This window comes from Schistocerca piceifrons, chromosome 4, assembly GCF_021461385.2.
Source record: "Schistocerca piceifrons isolate TAMUIC-IGC-003096 chromosome 4, iqSchPice1.1, whole genome shotgun sequence".
NCBI lineage: Eukaryota > Metazoa > Arthropoda > Insecta > Orthoptera > Acrididae > Schistocerca > Schistocerca piceifrons.
In genome coordinates, this window is record NC_060141.1 from 749,471,192 (window position 1) to 749,491,980 (window position 20,789).

At 41.0% G+C, this 20,789-nt stretch overlaps 1 protein-coding gene across 1 annotated transcript in view; it reads right to left on the reverse strand.

Annotated features, from left to right (window-relative positions):
• Positions 1–20,789, reverse strand: part of LOC124796148 (inositol 1,4,5-triphosphate receptor associated 1-like) — a 302,195-nt gene that overhangs the window by 506 nt on the left and 280,900 nt on the right. Inside the window, exon 13 of the mRNA XM_047260239.1 lies at positions 12,756–13,026. Coding sequence (XP_047116195.1) covers positions 12,801–13,026 — 226 coding nt within the window. The 3' untranslated portion in view covers positions 12,756–12,800. The remainder of the gene's footprint in view (positions 1–12,755; positions 13,027–20,789) is intronic.

Genomic DNA, 20,789 nt, shown 5'->3' on the forward strand with positions numbered 1-20,789 from the left:
TCGATTATGCGCATATTTTTGTTTTGTACACCTATTGGAGCGCCACCTGTTGAAATTTAATGTAAACATACACACATATATATTATATAACAGGGAAGCACTCTTAGCAAAAATTGTTAGTAAATTTTTACACAATACTCCAGTACTAATTAACATATCTTTTCCCCATGCATTAGATTTTTACACACTACTATATTTAAATAATCAGATGGACATAGGCTATATATTTTTTAAGCAACGGTACAAAGTGTTTCTGTTTAAACCAACTGCAAGAAATAAAATACTGTTCTGTACTATGAAAATGTGTGGTCTTGTTTTATTTCCCACAGTCAGTTTTAACTGTGATAGCAGAGCTAGAGGTGAGGGAAAGAGAAGAAGCACAGTGAGAGTCAAAGGAAATTGACATAGACAAGGGGAATGAGGAAATGGACACAGAATGAGAGAGGAGGAGATGAAGAAGGCAAGGGGGTGATGGACAGAGAGAAGGGGACGAGGACATGGACTTATAGACAATTCCCATACATATTTAATAACTGCAAAGCATTGCAGCACTCGCTAATGTTTCAATATACTAAGGGAAAACTCAAGTTTTCGATGATCTAACACGGACTAGTGTAACTACCACTAAATAAAACGATGTTTCAACCAATGGCTAAAGCTGTGGTAAAACTGTGCAGATAATACACTATGTTGAATAATAACTCAGACTTGCTTTGTTCAAAAAATTCACTACCTACAAAAATCTTAGTCCGGTGTCAGATTTTAATCAGTCATGAGCTGCTGAAATACGAGCCGCTGATGGTCTCAAAAGTAGCGACAGCAGCTTCAGTTTCTAAGTCACAACGTCAGCCCTGAACGACTTTCGCACCCGACACGGGAGGCAGAAGCACTGTGGGACTGGATCGAGCCCAACATTCGGCAATCGCTTCCCGCGTGGGGTGGTGTGTGACAGGGTAGTGGGACAAAGAGTATAAAGAAGATGCGATGTGCAAAGACGTTCCACGACAATTAGCACTTGAAGATGATGGCACGGTGTGTTGTCGAAAGATCACATTTACTGTACCTGGCTGGAAACGTGAGAGCAACACAAACACCGGATGCACCAGGAAAACTTTAAGTCACTCAATAAATATATCGCCAGCAGTAAGAAGGAACTCAGAATTAGAAATTTGCCTCCAGTCATATTTAAACTTTATTTACTACATGTGAGACATTCCCATTTCCTGTGGCTTCACATTCAGGTGCACAGTGGCGAAATTACACAGATGTGTTCACTGAAACACATTTTTCGGTACATAACATAATCTTAAATGGATTATTAAAGATTAAACATTACTTAATTATTCATTAAGTACTTCTTAAATTTTGTACAATATCCAAATAAAAATATCAGGATGCCCCTACGTAATGTGGAACTGACCACTAGATGCCACACACGTTGGACCCATATACATAACAGGAGACGAGGAGTAATGTGTTGTCAGGAGAGAAGGGGTAACAGAAGAATGGGTCTGCCAGGAGAGCACAGTGGGTTCAAACGTGGATCACCCATCTGATGTTACCTGAGTGTCAGGTCAAAGAGCGACATTTCAACACTTCTAAATCCGTTCAACTCAAGTGTAGCTGCTGTGATTGTGAAGTGGAAACATGAAGGAACAAACACAACTAAACCAAGGCCAGGCATTCCTCGCATACTGACAGATGGGGACCGCCGAGTAGTGCAGACTGTGGATGTAAAAATCGCGTTAATTCAGTGGAAGGAATGACTCGTTAGTTCCACTTGCTACCAACAGTCCAAACAGCACAATGACTCTGTGTAAGGCGTTAAAAAGAATGGGTTACACAATGGTCTAGCAGCTCTGCATAAGCCATATTTCCTCCAGTCAATGCTAAGCGACACTTGAGGTTTTATAAAGACACTGAATGACTGGAAATGAGTGACCTGGAGTGATGAAACACGCTATACCGTGTTGCAATCCGATGAGAAGATTGGGGTTTGGCAAATGCCTTGAGAACATCACCAGCCATCATGTGCGGAGACAATAGTGAAGTACAGGGGTGCAGTGTTACGGTATGGGGGAGTTTTTTGAGGTTATGGCGTGCTCCTCTTATTACACTGAAGAAAACGGCAAGTGGACAAGTATATGGGCACAATTTACAGAATTCTGTACTGCAGACAGTAGAGAAACAATTCAGAGGTGATGACTGTTTTCATCAACACGACGATGCACCCTATCATATTGAAGAATCTGTGAGGCAACTATTTGTGGACACTAACATTCCTCAAATGGACTGCCCTGCCCAGAGTCCTGACCTGAACCCAACAGAACACCTTTGGGATGAGTTAGTATTCTGCTACATCTACACAGCAAGAACCAACTCGTTTTGACACCTATTGGTTTATTAAGAAAACTACAATAAACCACTAACAGTAACACACTCTTCAAAACCAGAAAACAATAAGGATCCCTTCTGCAGATCAAACAACAGCTAATTCCTATAATCAGAGTTCCCATTGATTCTATACCTGTACAACTGTTCCACATCTAACAATTGGTAGATAGCCTAACATGACGGAAGCAACATAACATAATCATTGCGGAAGAGAGGATGGTCGAGGTGGCACACCGCTGAACCGGCTGATCTTCTCCACACTGGATGAGTCAAGAATTACTTGCTGAATGGCCAGGCGCAGGTTATCTAGCCCTGGGCAGAAGGAACTATTTGCACGCATGTGATCGCCAGGAAATATTTCATTGATCATCGCGTCCCCTTCCTCTGCTGCTGGTTGATGCCCTCTGATGGATGTTGACCGCACCTACGTGTTTGTTGTCGACTGTGGTACTTGCTTGTAAACACACTAGCATCTGTCAGACTTTGCAACGGAGTCGGCAACCCGCATCACAGATCTGTCTGCGGAGTTGCCACTGCAGTAGGCGTCTGTGGTGACTGCAGCTACTTCGCTCCAGACCACATCGTCCAACATCACTACCTTCCCTGGTTTCGGATCTTGAGGAGCAATGGGCTGCCATTCCTTCACAGATAATCAGACCCAGGAAGGTCATGAGGGGAAGGGTGGACATGCCCAGTAGCAGTGACTGCTAATAGGTGGCCAGATACTTTTCATCAACATATGTGACATTTTTTGGACATGACGTCTTATAAATGAGCTCATGGATACTTTTCTAAACAAAAGTTTAGCATGAGAATGGCAGTTAGTATTGGCTGATGGGTATTATGAGTCTGTTGGTGTTTCTAGGATTTGCCACAAAAAAGCAGATGCATGCAGTGTCTGAAATAAGGTGCATATATAATTTCGCCATTTGCTTCAATTTGAGTGATGTAGCTGTTGAGTTTGTGGGATAAGTAAATTTTATTTGTTTCTGGGACTCAGAGATGGAGAATGATGTAACTTTCAGCACAGATTTATACTTTTAGGTATAGAAAGTAATATTATCATACTACGATAAATAATTAAGTGGCCTAATGTTGACTGTGCAATAATAATGAAAATAAGCTCATTCATGGCACTTTCGGTTTCCACCATGTTTAATGTGCAGTGTCAGTCGTGCAGTATACAACATACCAAAGTTGGGTGGAATGGGCCATATAGGTAATTTTTTGTTTTGTTTTTAAGGCACAGCGTTAAGGTTGAAGAAGATGATTGACAGTGAGGGCTGAGGAGATTGGTTTGAGACTACAATGAAGCAAGTTATTTCATGTGTTTTGGAAGGTGAAATGACTGAAACGGCTGTTACCAATACTTATAATGTTCCAACAACTACACTCCAAAGGGGATTACAATCATCGTAGAGAATCAGCAGACATCTATGACATCTCAAGATAGAGTTCTTAAAACTGATATTGAAGAAACTTAGGAAGCAAAGATTAAAGCACTGTTTTAGAGGCACTCTTTTAGAGGCCAGGTTAAAGCCGGTAGCTAGAATTGAATTTCAAAAGTTGGCTCATAGTTTGGCGGAAAATTTTAAAATGTCTTAAGAATTTAACATGGAAAAGAAAATGGAAGTAAAAATTTCTATCAAAACTTACTGAAGAACCATCCAGAACTGTCTTACAGAAAACCTCAGTCCACAAGTTTAATGCATTGTATCAGATTCGATGAAACACAAACTGAGAGGTTTTTCAATCAGCTGCTTTTTGAGTATCTTGTACTTTTGATACATAAACAGATTAATTTGTTTGTGAAGCACAAAAATGTCTTTTTGTTTAAACACCTATGCTTTGTTGTAAGGGCTACACTAACATCTTTAATTGTATGTCTTAGAAAATCTTCTCCCTCTGTGTATCAGTAAAAAAAATGTTCAAGTGAAGGTTTTATGCAGTTTGAAGCAGTAACAAAAGTTTCATATCAATTTTGGCTTAAGTGGCCTGCAATACCTGCTGTTTGCCTATAATTAGAATAGATTCTAACACATGCAAATGAGTCAAAGAACAAACTGTATACATAGCTATCTCAGCAACAAGGACATACTATATACAAGCAGGAGCATTTTGAATGCTGGTAAAATCTGCTCTTAAAGTTTAATTCAGTTTTCTCCAAATAAGATGAATTGCTTTTCCTGCAGCTATGTTTGTAAATACCACTGCCCTCCATCATGGTAAGAGTATTCAATGATGCATTTGACTTTCATCAACATTGATGAGAAAACGCATTTTTCTGAATACCGTTGCAATTTTCTGCACGATTGCTTCTAATGGTATAAACTTATCTATGTATTGATTACTGTGTTTAGTGTACATTTCATTTCTGAATGTAACCTCAGTCTTAATGGACAGCTCGACTGTGAACGGTCCGCCCCCAATAGTTGAGTGGTCAGCATGACAGAATATCAATCCTACGAGCCTGGGTTCTATTCCCGGCTGGGTCGGAGATTTTCTCCGCTCAGGGATTGGGTGTTGTGTTATCCTAATCGTCATCATCTCATCCCCATCGACGAGCAAGTCGCCAAAGTGGCGTCAAATCGAAAAACTTGCACCCGCCAAACAGTCTACCCAACAGGAGGCCCCAGTCACATGACGACTGTGAACTTTGTCGGTAGCTCCTGGTTCTTGACAAAACTTTGAGAGTCTGTTTCATATAGGCATGCTTTGTTTTATTGTAGTGAAGAGTATGTCTTATCCTTGCTTCTGGCAACACCATTCCGCTGAAAATGTAGTCAGTTCCTGGGCAGATGTGTCACACAGTGTAAGACGGATTCTACAGAATATCACACAACTTCTCACTCAGTCTTCCTCTGTTTGTAAGCCCAGCACACTCCTTTGGGCTATTCTGATCTTCCCTTTCGGTGAATTCGTTCTTTCATCATCTTGGAACCATGCTAGAATGACACTAGTCATAAATTGTTTTCATGATAATCACTTGCACCCCCGATCTGAAGGCCACTGAAGATTGCCATCCCAGTTTGACTTAACGCAACATTTCAGGTAGTAAATCGCCTCTTATGTTAACAAGCTGACCATAATGGATGTAACAACAGACTTTTCTCACAGGGCTGTTGCTAGTACAACCATTACAAAATTTTAAATTATGTCAAAACATGAGTTCAAGAAATGTTTGCTTTGGTACATCTTTCCTAGAAACCAGGTTTCCAATTCCCTTTTAAAAACTTTTTCTACGTCAGCAATAGCGATGTCTGCCAGGAGGCTAGATAGATTGTTCCTGAAAAGCAAGACCATATTTCTTTTGTTAAATGTTGTTACTAAATCTGAAGTAATTCTGCCTTTATGTCTACACTCTGAAAACAATTGTAGAATACATCATAGAGAGTACTTCTCTCTGTATAAGTTATCACAGATTTTTCCCATTCCATTCTGGTGTCGAGTGCAGGCAGAATGGTTGCTTTTACTCCTCTATGCAAGCAGTTTTATGGACTTGTCTTTGTGAGCCCCATGGGAGCGTTACGCGCGCAAATGCATTATATCGATAGATTTATCACTTTAAGTTGATCCTTGAAACTTACTAAATATATTTTGAGGGCTTTGTTTGCGTCGATCTTCAAGTATTTGCCAATTAAGTTCTTTCAACATCTCATCGACACTCTACCTCAAGTCAAACAAATTTGTGACCATTTGTGCTGCCCTTCTCTGTATACATTCAATATCCCCTGTTAGTCCCATCTGGTATGGGTAGCATACCATTGAGCAGTATCCTAGGATGGGTCACATGCTTGGTCTGTAAGCAGCCTTATTTGTATTGTATTTCCCTGGTATCCTACCAACCAAGCCAGCCGCCCACTTTACCCATGACTGAGTCTAAGAGAGCCTTCCAATTCATATCCTTACAAAGTGTTACATCCAGGTATTTGTCTGCGTTGAACTGCTCAAACTAACACCCATTGATGTGTAGTGATAGGATACTACTTTCTTCCATTTTGTGAAGAGTAAAATTTTACATTTCTCAACATTTAAAGCAAGTTGCCAATCTTTACACCACTTTGAAATCCTACCAACATTTGACTGAATATTTCTGCAGCTCTTTTCAGGCAGTACTTCTTTACAGGCAACTAAATCATCTACAGAAAGTCTGAGGCTAATATTAATATTGTCTCCAAGGTCATTAATATAAAACATGAGCAGTAAGAGTCCCAAAACACTTCCCTGGGGCACTCCTGAAGTAACCGCTACATCTCTCAATGACTCTCCATCCAAAGTAACATGCTGCGTCCTCTCTACCAAGAAATCCTCAATCCAGTCACAAACTTCGGCTAATACAATATACGATCGTACTTTCAAAATAATCGCGTGTGTGGTACTGTGCCAAATGCTTTTCAGAAGTCAAGAAATATTGGATCTACCTGACTACCTTGGCCCATGGCTTTGTGTGACAAACCTATAGAGTCCGCACAAAACATGTTTGATTTCCAAATGCGTGGACAGAGGAACTCACAAATTTGGAAGCACTGTGGGTTATGCACAAAGTTTTAGAAATTCTCAATACCATCACGAGAAGAAAACTGAGATTCTTTGACCATATAATGTGCAATAACAAATACAATCTGATGCAACCAACACGTCAAGGAAAGATTAATGACTAACTTGCTCCATCACGTACAAGTTTATTCTGGGTCAAGAACCTAAGCCACTGGTTTGGACTGAACACAGAGCTACTGGTCTCGAGTATTCTTGGGGGATAATGCACTTGCAGAAGAAAAATTAGAAAAAAGAGCTTTGAGACAAAGATAGTTGAGCTTTGTGGCCTTACATAAAGAAACTCAAAAAGTTTTGTGTATGTCTTTGCAAACGATTTTTTATCAGGTGCTGGAGAAGTATTGAAACCTTACGACAGAGCTCAATGCGCGGCGTGATATGCAGAAACGCAGTCACCCATTGGTGCCCAAAGAAATTACTGACGTGTATTTCAAAGGTAGCCACCAGACCTTAAGATGATCAAGCTTGGTGTGGAAAGCTCCCAGCCACTGGGAGTGTAAACAGAGATTCAGGTACTGGTAGAAAACGCACATCTGTTGAAATGGCACAGCAGATCAGGGAGACCTTCCAAAGAAGCCCATCAAAGTCAGTTTGCCGAGCATAAGGAGAGCTAAGCATCCCTCGCTGAGTAGTTCACAAGGTGTTGCATCAATGATTTCGCTTCCACGTTGGTAAAGCCCAAACTGCGCAAGCACTGAAGGTCAACGACGTTTAGCTTCGCCACGAATTTACTACCAACCGATTGGCCATAGCTCCTCTGGCTTTCCTCACGTGATGTTACGTGAAAGACATTGAGTAGGCGTTGCCTGTAAGTCATCTTGGCGAAGCTCGCAGAAAAATTGTGGATACAACAGCCTGCATCACCCTTGCTTGTGCAAACGTGTGTTGAGATGGAGTATCGTCTAGATATTTTACAGTTTACAAAAGGAGCCCACGTAGATGTATATTAATATTTGGTACATAACTGTTTAAGTTGCTTTACATGATGCTGTAAACTGCATGTATTTATGTACTACATTTTTTTATTGCACTGGTTCTTTCATGTGGACACAATATTTTTCATTAAATCAATTACTCCTGATGTCTTGGGAAACGACAGATTTCTTCTTGGTTTACATTTAACGAAATTGTTTCTGTCCGCCGCTTCCACATCACACATGCTGCGGTGTCATGGCAGCGTATAATTGTTGACCTGAAATGTCAGTAAGTGATTTTCTTAAATTAAGCTCCAAATTGTCAGGGGGGAATTATCCAGTTTGACCGAGTCAGGTGGTGCAATGGTTAGCACACTGGACTCGCATTCGCGAGGACGACGGTTCAAATTCGCATCCCACCATCCAGATTTGGGTTTTCTGTAATTTTCCTAAATCACTCCAGGCAAATTCCGGTATGATTCCTTTGAAAATGCACCGCTGATATCCTTTCCCATCCTCCTGTAATGCGAGCTCGTACTCCGTTTCTAATGGCCGCGCTATCGACGGTACGTTTAACTCTAATCTTCCTTCCTTCCTTTAGTTTGCAGATCTTTAGTACATAGTTCTGCAATTTTTGAAAACGTAATTTAAAAAAAGAAATTAAGTCTGAAGTATTCTGTTATAATTGGAACCAATATTCTCATTTAGAATACACTATTATGCGTCTGACTCATGTTTTATCGCTGGAAGACGATACGGGCTAATTTGCCACCGCCTGACACCCCATAAATATCTTCTGTTTTTTCCCATTCATCTTCAGGTAAAGGTGAGGACTTTACCCTTATAACATGTTGGTGGCCGACTTGCAGTTTATATGTTTACAAAAGGAAAATTACAATTTGACATCCCACTGACATCGAGAGCACAAGTCCGAGCTAATACAGGGATGGGGAACAGAATCCGTCGTGCCCTTCCAAAGGAATCCGTCATTTTTTCGGACTGATTTAGGGAAATCACAGGAAATCTAAATCTGGATAGTTGGACGCAGATTGGAACCGTCGTCCTTACAAATGCGAGTCCAGTTATGTTTAGCGAGTCCTTTTCTGGTAGCTAAAATACGATAATTTCCAACGTGTTATTTTGGTGATCAGTGCATTAGTAATGCAGCGGGCTGTCTCAATGACACTTTACATGATTTGGTAATACACTAAATTGCAGTTTCCGGAAGAAAATGTTTACTTTAGATTCCCCACATTTTTGTCTGTATCTGCAGTCTTGGTGTAGTGATTCCGATTTGGTTTCTTCGATTGAAAAAGTTCAAAATTGTAAGTCTTCCTGCCGAGATACATAACTGATTCCTGCACCTATATATGCTAACACCAGAAGCTGCATACGGAGGACTATGTTGGACAAACTGCAGGAGTAATACCATCGGCTTCTTCTTGATGGATTGCTGACTGTTTGATAAGAGACCGGCTTACATCGTATCTTTTAAAGCTGCCTCATTGACCCATTGGTAATCATCTCCGTAAGTAGGGGGATGTCAACATTGCTATTTTTTTAACAGTGAAATTCAGTGCAACTTTTGAGATTGCTACTACTTTCACTGTAATACTGACGCAAGCCTTCACTTTAACAAAAAAGAATGTCACGAGATATTACAGTCAACATCCACATATCAATGTGAGGACCGCAAAGTATAATCACAGTACCTCAAACACCACAAATGTGAGACGTAATTTCACTGTCTTTCCATTAAGTCTTTTCAAGTGAAGTTTCCCAAATCAAGATTATCGTTTATATCACTCTGTCTTACAGAAATATAACTAGTCCATTTGGTAATGAGTAGCGCGTCACCTTCAAAAACACCATGCCTGACCGAGTGATATGTGTTCAAATGTGGCTGATTGATGACTACTCCCAATCTGCATGGCGCGTTTTGATGATACCTCAGCCATCTACATCGACATTTGTTGTACTAACCTTCATACCATTTGGAGCTTAATTTTTACTATATCGGAATGCAGCTAGAGAAGAGAATCGTTCAGCGTGACAGAAGTGCAACCCTTCCGCAAACTGCGGCAGATTTCAGTGCTGGGCCAGCAACAAGGGTCAGCATGTGAACCATTCAACGAAACATGATCGATATGGGCCTTCGGAGCCGAAGGACCACTCTTGTATCCTTGACGTCTGCACGACACAAAGCTTTACGCCTCGCCTGGGCCCACCAACACCGACATTGGACTGTTGATGACTGGAAACATGTTGCCTGGTCGGACGAGTCTCGTTTCAGATTGTTTCGAGCGGACGGACATGTATGGATATGGAGACAACCTCAAGAATCCAGGGACGCTGCTTATCAGCAGGGGGCTGTTCAAGCTGGTGGAGGATGTGGAGGATCTGTAATGACGTGGGACATATGCAGCTGGAGTGGTATGGGACCCCTGATACATCTTTGTTGATGAACTACATTTTCTAAGGACTCTTGCAATGAATCTCAACCTGGTACCCGCCTTACCAACAATTAATTTTATATGATCATTCCACTTCAAATCGTTCCGCACGCATACTCCTAGATATTTTACAGAAGTAACTGCTACCAGTGTTTGTTCCGCTATCATATAATCATATAATAAAGGATCCTTCATTCTATGTATTCGCAATACATTACATTTGTCTATGTTAAGGGTCAGTTGCCACTCCCTGCACCAAGTGCCTATCCGCTGCAGATCTTCCTGCATTTCGCTACAATTTTCTAATGCTGCAACTTCTCTGTATACTACAGCATCATCCGCGAAAAGCCGCATGGGACTTCCGACACTATCTACTAGGTCATTTATATATATTGTGAAAAGCAATGGTCCCATAACACTCCCCTGTGGCACGCCAGAGGTTACTTTAGCGTCTGTAGACGTCTCTCCATTGATAACAACATGCTGTGTTCTGTTTGCTAAAAACTCTTCAATCCAGCCACACAGCTGGTCTGATATTCCGTAGGCTCTTACTTTGTTTATCAGGCGACAGTGCGGAACTGTATCGAACGCCTTCCGGGAGTCAAGAAAAATAGCATCTACCTGGGAACCTGTATCTAATATTTTCTGGGTCTCATGAACAAATAAAGCGAGTTGGGTCTCACACGATCGCTGTTTCCGGAATCCATGTTGATTCCTACATAGTAGATTCTGGGTTTCCAAAAACGACATGATACTCGAGCAAAAAACATGTTCTAAAATTCTACAACAGATCGACGTCAGAGATATAGGTCTATAGTCTTGCGCATCTGCTCGACGACCCTTCTTGAAGACTGGGACTACCTGTGCTCTTTTCCACTCATTTGGAACCTTCCGTTCCTCTAGAGACTTGCGGTACACGGCTGTTAGAAGTGGGGCAAGTTCTTTCGCGTACTCTGTGTAGAATCGAATTGGTATCCCGTCAGGTCCAGTGGACTTTCCTCTGTTGAGTGATTCCAGTTGCTTTTCTATTCCTTGGACAGTTTGTAATCATGCCCATTGTGCATTCCAACGGACTTGGGCAATCCCATGAGGACAATGCGACACCACACACGTCCAGAATTGCTACGGAGTAGCTACAGGAACACTCTTCTGAGTTTAAATACTTCCGCTGGCCACAAGACTCCCCAGACATGAACATTATTGAGCATATCCGGGATGCCTTGTGCTGTTGAGAAGAGATCTTTACCGCCTCGTACTCTTACGGATTTATGGACAGCCCTGCAGGATTAATGGTGTCAATTCCCCCCAGAACTACTTCAGACATTAGTCGAGTCCATGCCACGTTGTGTTGCGGCACTTCTCTCAGCTCGCGAGGGCCCTACATGATATTAGGCACGTGTACCAGTTTCTTTGGCTTTTCGGAGTATATCACGTTGTGTACCATCTGTAGCATAAAATAATTTGTAATCTGCTTGATTTGAAACTACCTGAATAAAATATTTGTAGTAAACCGAAAAATGCTTTTAGTTCAGATAAACGAGCTTCATACCAAACATTTGGATCGTTTTCAGGTTCTTTTTGTTTGCTTTTACTTTATTCCATTTCAATATCATACTCAAAATATCGCCAGTCATATTCAAATAGAGGATCTTGATTTTTACCTAGTTGAGCAGGTAGTCGTACTGTCGGAAAATGGATGATGTGCAGCAGAGCACGAGATCGCTTTTGAAGAGACTTAGACGACCAGCGACATTTGTTTCGACCAAATATGTTTCTAGCAGAATGTTTAGCTAAAACTTCAGTCTCTACATTTCCGTCCTCATCATTCTCATCACTTGCTGCATTCAAGGAATTTGCAGGTGTCAAAACAAGTTAGTCTTTGCTTTCATACTGTTCCGATTCTTAATTACGTCCCCCTTCAATTTCGTTGTCACTGTCTGATCCAACATTACGTCCTACATTGTCCTCAACCCATTTTAAAACAAAACCCTCGAAGTCAGGGTCTCTAACACGAACAGTAGACGAAGACCTGGCTACTGAATCCACAACGCAAAAATTCCAGGTGTGGTCTCAGAGACCGCTAGCTCAAAAGAAGCAGTAATAGTATAGGTCCACGCCACGTTCAAGGGGCCACTGACGTAGGAAACAACTGCAGCTTCGGGAAAGAACAACCAGACAACGCTGCAATCACCTACCCCATCCCTATTCATTAGCAACAGAGTAACATTAAACGCTAGCGGTGTGCGAGACCGCACTTGGGACGACAAGGGTTAAACCTTGTTCGTGGAATCGCCGTTGCACTGTTGAGATAGTCTTAGTGTGGGACGACACACGTAACTTATTTTCTGCTGTCCACTTGTATATAACGGAACATGAATATTCACTACACAAACTCCTATACATTACAAAATTTAATATTAATAAAACGAATCTTATTTACCATTAAACTCAGTGAGTATTCGGGTAGATGTGCTCGCCGCTTTAACTAGCATAAATCGTCCAGCTTATCTGCTGAAGACGAGGAAGTGCGCTGACTTTGTGCCGTGCGAACAGCTTCTGCAGGCTCAAAGAACATGGCTATCAGGTAGTACACTGCAGCCAGTACCAGCAGAGACGCTAATATTCTGCGAGCCACGAACATCATGTTGTCGGTGTCCAGATAATCCATCACGGCGTATCTGGCGGCTTCAACAGCATTCATATATTTGTCACTGCAACAAACGAACATTATATAGTATTAGATAGCCGAAAATTGGTAAGTAGGTTCTGTGTAAACCTGCGTAATTATTTAATTTTTCTTCTAAATACGATGCTCAAAAACAAGAACGATCAACAGCAAAACCCTCAGTGAAAGAAATTATAAGCTGCGACCCAAGCTATACATAATTTAAATTATAGTGTAGAATCTTATTAACAACAACAACATTAGAAATAAAGCGCACAGCCTCAGCTGCCCAGTAACAGGGGAAAAAACTGACCATGATTAACAATAGCCTCCTGTTGCTACTGAACTGCAGATCATGTACAGAAATAATATGCCAACAGGTGGGAGAATTCCTCCGTACAACTTTTCAACACAAATGATCACAAATTTTAAGGTGTCGAGTGCTAGCTTATGAGCCAGTGAGTTCAGTCTCACGTGGAGTTTTATTTATTATGTCGTCTGCTCGAAGAGGTGCTCAAAAGGAACGCGTTTGTGACGCGAATTGTGATCGAGTCGCTTGAGAGTCGCTTCCTGTGTGATGCAGTGTAATGTCAGTGCACTAACAGGTAAAAAGTCGCAAGTGACGGTATTGTAACCAGTTACAGGTGAGTTAACGCCCAGATCACCAGATTAACTGCAGTTCCTCGTTTTCGAGAAACCATGTGTGCTTTCACGCCACCTACTGAACAAGCTGTTAGTAATAAACGTCTCTGACACCATCTGAAATGCACGTTGACGCGTTTTTCTTTCTCTGAATAACTTGTGTCAAACTCAACTGTCAGCAGATATGTCAAAATTACTATTTTTAACAAGAACGTAACATCGGATAAAGGTAGTCACTGGAAGTCAGTTCACAACGCAGTGACTTACAATCGTTATGCTGCCGGAAACATGTAAGTGGATTAAAAATGACGTTCATTACCGTACTCAAAGTGGTGCGCGCCGGAGCTGTGATGTTTGCTTTAGCTTCATTAGTCGGCATATGATCAGAGGTAAACTGTGGAAATTATCACACCTGATTCGGGAACGTAAGAGTAATACCGATATGCAAAAAATAACGTGCCACCAGTCTTTTGTAACACCTCATCGAATAATCGGAAAAATCTGTTCAAATTGAACTCACTCGGCACATTTATAAATTTTGCGGGTTTCTTTTTCCCCGTAAATATCCTCAACTTTTCTCACATATATAACAACGAGCCCTTATCTGCTGTGAGGATTACGCTTATATTATCCTGAATTTATACCATGCTTTGCTTGGTTGTGTTTAAGTGTTTTTCTCACACTGTAAGTTAGAAGCAGTGTTGCAGTATTCCTTATAGCGTTCATTATGGTCTTCCCATTTGTCAGTGGCTAACTGACTGTCGAGTTTCGTATTAAAAATATTTCATAATGACTTAGAAATCAACTTTTGTTAAAAGTAACCAGGCATAAAGGAGAAAATACTTTATTACTACTGGTACGTAGATGACAGAATAGTTTTAATTAGAGGCACTAAATAGCTGTTGGATGAAGTAACCAAAAAATTAACCAGTTGTAGCCATTAACCACGTTTAAGCTTAGACATGAATCGAAAGGCAGTATCAGCTTCCTCGGTGTATCCGTTAGCAGATCGGAGAGGAAACATTAGAATGCGTCCTAAAAAGTAATGCCCCTGAATTTTTTAAACTCTTACAGCGTTCTAAATAAAACAAACGTTATTAACATTGTACAGGGTGGTCCATAGATAGTGACCGGGCCAAATATCTCACGAAATAAGCATCAAACGAAAAAACTACGAAGAACGAAACTCGCTTAGCTTGAAGGGGGAAACCAGATGGCGCTATGGTTGGCCCGCTAGATGGCGCTGCCATAGGCCAAACGGATATCAACTGCGTTTTTTTTTAAATATGAATCCCATTTCTTATTATATATTCCTGTAATACGTAAAGAAATACGAATGTTTTAGTTGGACCACTTTTTTCGCTTTGTGATAGATGGCGCTCTAATAGGCACAAACGTGTAAGTACGTGGTATCTGCTTCGTGATACATTACCCGTGTTAAAATGGACCGTTTACCAATTGCGAAAAGGGTCGATATTGTGTTGATGTATAGCTATTGTGATCAAAATGCCCAACGAGCGTGTGCTATGTATGCTGCTCGGTATCCTGGACGACATCATCCAAGTGCCCGGACCGTTCGCCGGACAGTTACGTTATTTAAGGAAACAGGAAGTGTTCAGCCACATGTGAAACGTCAGTCACGACCTGCAACAAATGATGATGGCCAAGTAGGTGTTTTAGCTGCTGTCACGGCTAATCCGCACTTCAGTAGCAGACAAATTGCGCGAGAATCGGGAATCTCAAAAACATCGGTGTTGAGAATGCTACATCAACATCGATTGCACCCGTACCATATTCCTATCCACCAGGAATTGCTTGGTGACGACTTTGAAAGTCCTGTACAGTTCTGCCACTGGGCACAAGAGAAATTACGGGACGATGACAGATTTTTGCACGCGTTCTATTTAGCGACAAAGCGTCATTCACCAACAGCGGTAACTTAAACTGGCATAATATGCACTATTGGGCAACGGAAAATCCACGATGGCTGCGACAAGTGGAACATCAGCGACCTAGGCAGGTTAATGTATGGTGCGGCATTATGGTAGGAAGGATAATTGGCCCCCATTTTATCGCTGGTAATCTAAGTGGTGCAATGTATGCTGATTTCCTACGTAATGTTCTACCGATGTTACTACAAGATTTTTCACTGCATGACAGAATGGCGATGTACTTGCAACATGATGGACGTCTGGCACATAGCTCGCGTGCGGGTGAAGCGGTATTGAATAGCATATTTCATGACAGGTGGATTGGTCGTCGAAGCACCATACCATGGCCCGCACGTTCCCCGGATCTGACGTCAGCTGATTTCTTTCTGTGGGGAAAGTTGAAGGATTTTGCTATTGTGATCCACCGACAACGCCTGACAACATGCGTCAGCGCATTGTCAATGCATGTGCGAACATTACGGAAGGCAAACTACTCGCTGTTGAGAGGAATGTCGTTACACATATTGCCAAATGCATTGAATTTGACGGACATCATTTTGAGCATTTATTGCATTAATATGGTATTTACAGGTAATCACACTGTAACAGGATGCGTTCTCAGAAATGATAAGTTCACAAAGGTACACGAATCACATTGGAACAACCGAAATAAAATGTTCAAACGTACCTACGTTCTGTATTTTAATTTAAAAAACCTATCTGTTCCCAACTGTTCGTCTAAAATTGTGAGCCATATGTTCCTGATTATTACAGAGCCATCTATCACGAAGCGAAAAAGTGGCCCAACTAAAACATTCGTATTTCTTTACGTACTACACGAATATGTAATAAAAATGGGGGTTCATATTTTTAAAAAAGCAGTTGATACCCGTTTGGCCTATGGCAGCGCCATCTAGCGGGCCAACCATAGCGCCATCTGGTTTCCCCTTTCTAGCTAGACAAGTTTCGTTCTTTGTAGTTTTTTCGTTTGACGCTTATTTCGTGAGACATTTGGCCCGGTCACGATCAATGGACCACCCTGTACACATTGATTCGTCATGTTTACATATTTGCAGCTCTCAGGCGCTAGAGGGCTCCCAATTGTAGGGTGTAACATCGCGGTGTGTAAAATAAGTATGTCTTTGGGTGTAATCGAGATTGTCGGCTGGAGTGGCCGAGCGGTTCTAGGCGCTACAGTCTGGAACCGTGCGACCGGTACGGTCGCAAGTTTGAATCCTGCCTTGGGCCCGGATGTGTGTGATGTCCTTAGGTTAGTTTGGTTTAAGTAGTTCTAAGTTCTAGGGGACTGATGACTTCAGAAGTTAAAAGGTTTAAGTACGTCTAAGTTCTAGGGGACTGAAGACCTCAGAAGTTAAGTCCCTTAGTGCTCAGAGCCATTTGAACCATTTGTAATCGAGATTCGAGTTCTAAGGGTTCCTTACCAGACACGGGCGCTGCGACATCTGCCACAATCCGACACTTTGGCTTCACTGTCGTCACTCATCCTCCTCCATACAGTCCCGATGTGGCCCCACCCGATTTTAATCTGTTTGTAAAACTTTAAAGTACATCTTCGAGGACTTCAATACGATAGTGATGAAGAGGTGCAAGCATAGGTGCTTCTGTGACTCCGTCAACGAAGTTCAACATTTTACAGTGAGAGTTCAGTTGTTGGAAGAAATGCGTTCGTCGCCAGAGTGATTATGTTGAGAAATACATACATAGACATGAAGAATAAAAATGTGAAATGTTAACAACGTTTGTTTTATTTATAAAGCTTGACAATTTTCACATAAAAAAGTTGGAGGCACTAGTTTTCAGCACGTCGTCGCATGTTTAAGATGTAAAGCGACTACAGAGAGTACTTCCAGTCATCCGACACAACATCAAAAAACACATTTTTACTCGGCGTTAGAAAGATTGTTTCAGTTCCCTTTACTGACGAAGAATGAGCACAAGAATACATAATACGAAGTAGACTGCGCTAAGACGCAGCTAACAAGAACGGGACACGCAAATTATGCGGCCCTCTAAAGAAAAATGTTAAACGAGCCAAACGCTGTCAAACAAGATGTCGCGACGAAAACAAATCTTCCGTTGCGCTTATGTATAAAGAAGTGACGGCATAGCCAGATGTTTTCTGAGAGAAAAGGTTAAAGTCTCGGTTCGGACTAATAATTTTCTTGGGCACGCCTTGAAAAGCAGACAGAAGTTACAGAAGGTTTAATACAATGAATCAGCAATCTACAAAATCAGTTGCCGAAATTGCAACAGCAGACATATCCGCTAGATATGAAGACTGTTTAATGTACCCCGCAAAGAACACTGAGACCACCTTCTAACCGTATGACATTCGAACGCAACGAAGTAAACCGTAGGAGAAATTCAGGAGAGCATGAGTGTAGCCCTCATATCAGATGAAGGTTCTCTGTGAAAAGCGCTGGAGGCATTGAAAATATTTACGAAAAAGGAAAGAAATCCAGATAATCTATTAAATGAGGAGAATACGTTCAATCTGAGGGGTTTTTCTGCTTGTTCTATGAAGTAATATAGAATATTACGCTAGTATGTTGTTGGTACATATCTTTATGCCTCGCACGTTCCCAGTCGGATTTGGTATCTTCCCTAACTGTACTCTGATCATACACCTGGCCAAGGAACCGTGGTATATGGCGACTGCTTTTTAGTGGTCAGGCTACACTAATCGACAAGTTTAACAAGAGTACATCTGTACTGTAGTTTACCAATAACTCAAACAGATACTGGAAAGTTCATCACACATTATGCTATATTTTAATGGTTACCTCTCTTATTGTTGCTATTAACACATATTTACCTAACTTCCTGTCTGTTTTCAACCTAAAATATAAAATCTCATCTAGGGCTTCGTTTTTATTTCGTGTGGTCTCTCACATATCTGGATTGTTATTTGAGCTAAGTAACTAAGTGCATGATTTGCTGACTCAGCTACAGGTCCCCTCACATAATCACTTCCCATCCATCTATTAACTTCCTGGCTGGCCGTTGTGACCGAGCGATTCTAGGCGCTTCATTCCCGAACCGCGCTGCTGGTAACAGTCGCAGGTTCGAATCCTGCCTCAGCATAGATGTGTGTGATGTCCTTAGGTTCGTTAGGGTTAAGTAGTTCTAAGTCTAGGGGACTGATGACGTCAGATGTTAAGTCCCATAGTGCTCAGAGCCATTTGAACCATTTATTAACTTCCTCTACATCTCTCACTATATAGGTAGGTGGTTTCCAAATTCAGTAGCCTCAAGACACAGATTGCTGTGACAACTACGTTGAAGGGCTTAGATGCGTAACACATATTCTTCATCTTCTTCTTCAGGGTTGTCGTCTATTACCTAATGTGCGCTACCCGTCTGTGAAATGTGTAAACTTTTTTTGGTGTGTTATCGTATATTTTAACTAGTTGTGCATCGTATTTTCTGAAGTAGAAGGTGGGGAACAGCCTAGCATTTGGCTAAACGAGCGTGGGAAACTACCAAAAAACCACACTCAACCTTGCCACTGCACAGGCCACGGTCGTTAATCCGCACCACAGATTCGATATGCGTGTGATACACTTTCCTGTTTCAGATGCTAGCACGCTGCCATTAGTGTGGCGATCCGAAGGAACCCGATGGTAGTCTGCGTGGCGACTGACTGTGCTGTCCAGCGCAGCACAGGTGCACAGTGAGAATGGTTGACCCACCAGTCGGTGAAGTAGTACTGTAGCACCAGCAGTGTGTCATGCACATGTCACCTGCTCTGCATCATTTTCAAACAATTTTATAGAAACTATTGGTGGGATAACTGTAAAAGATTTTGTTCGCAAACAGTGCTTGGAAAGAACATGCTTATGTCTACCCGACAAAACAAAAGTTGTTTAAAAAATATTGTTGATCATTGGACATTTTGTAGAAGAATAATGTCTGATGGTTTCTGTGATGCCAAAAGTGAAGTAAAATCCGGACCTAAGGCCTGTAGAACAGATGTGACCCAGACTACAGAATGCAGTGTTCAATGAACCTCATACATGCAACAGAGACCTTATTGCATGTGTTCAATAGGAATGGAACTCAACTCATTCCTGGAATGACAACAATGCTTGCAGGAGATTTGACAGATGAGTTGAAAAATGTCTGCTTAATCGGAATTCCATACAAAATACTTAAAAAAGCAAAAAGATGACTGTCCAAACCACTCATTGAAATGTAGAAATGAATTTTTATAAAATAAATTGTGAAATAAAAATATCCTTAAAGAACATTACAGAGATTCCATCAACCAAATATATATAGTAATTCTCATTCAGACAGTATTACTGTTTTGTAGATCTAAAGCTGAGAACACATTGATCTGCAGCAATCTACTTGTCCAGGTGAAAATCGAAAACCAGTATCTCTGACAAACTGTAAGACATTTGAATGGAAAAGGTTCACTCCTTCACTCTCTACAGGAATAGGCACAAAATGTTGGCGTGCTATTTGCTGTGAATTTTCTTTTATTTAATTTTTTTGTGTTTTATAGTTTGCTGAAGTGCAGAAAGAAAATCATTTAGTAAGATTCAGTTCCAACTATTCACTAGCAAAACTTAAGTTGCAGCAGAACAGACAACTTATTTTCACCCAACATTTAAAATTTTTCTCCTTTGAGAGAGGTGTCTTCAGTGATGAGGTTTCAGTAACATACTTCTGTCCTAACAATAATAAATTTTACTTCTTTTTTCGAAACATAACAGAGTTTAAACTACTTAACTTAAGTTTTAATTGTGGCAAATGCTAAATCATTGTCTTTGATTAAACAAGTAACTTAGGACAAGACAGGTTAATAACTTATAAAACAGCTCATTGTTGGTTTAAAACAATTTGTAATCTCTTCACCATGTTATTGCATATCCACACAATTTCTCTTTTGAACAGCTATTGGAAGCCCGTAAAAAACATGGTTCTATTGAAAATCTGTGAATACTTCTATTGTTACGTATTTGCAAAAATGCTTTTACCTTTATGTGTTACCATTTGCCAAAAACTCAATGTGATAGCTTGAACCATTTATGAAGTGTGATGGATATTATGAATAATTCACTACAGCCATAATGTTTGCGCGCACAGGTGGAAGTGAGTGTGATAAATAAGATCCAGTTCGTCAGATTGGAGAAAGAAACAGACCTTCTCTGAAGTCTATCTTTAATGATCTCGTTGTTGATGAGATGTTAAATCCTAATAGTCCTTT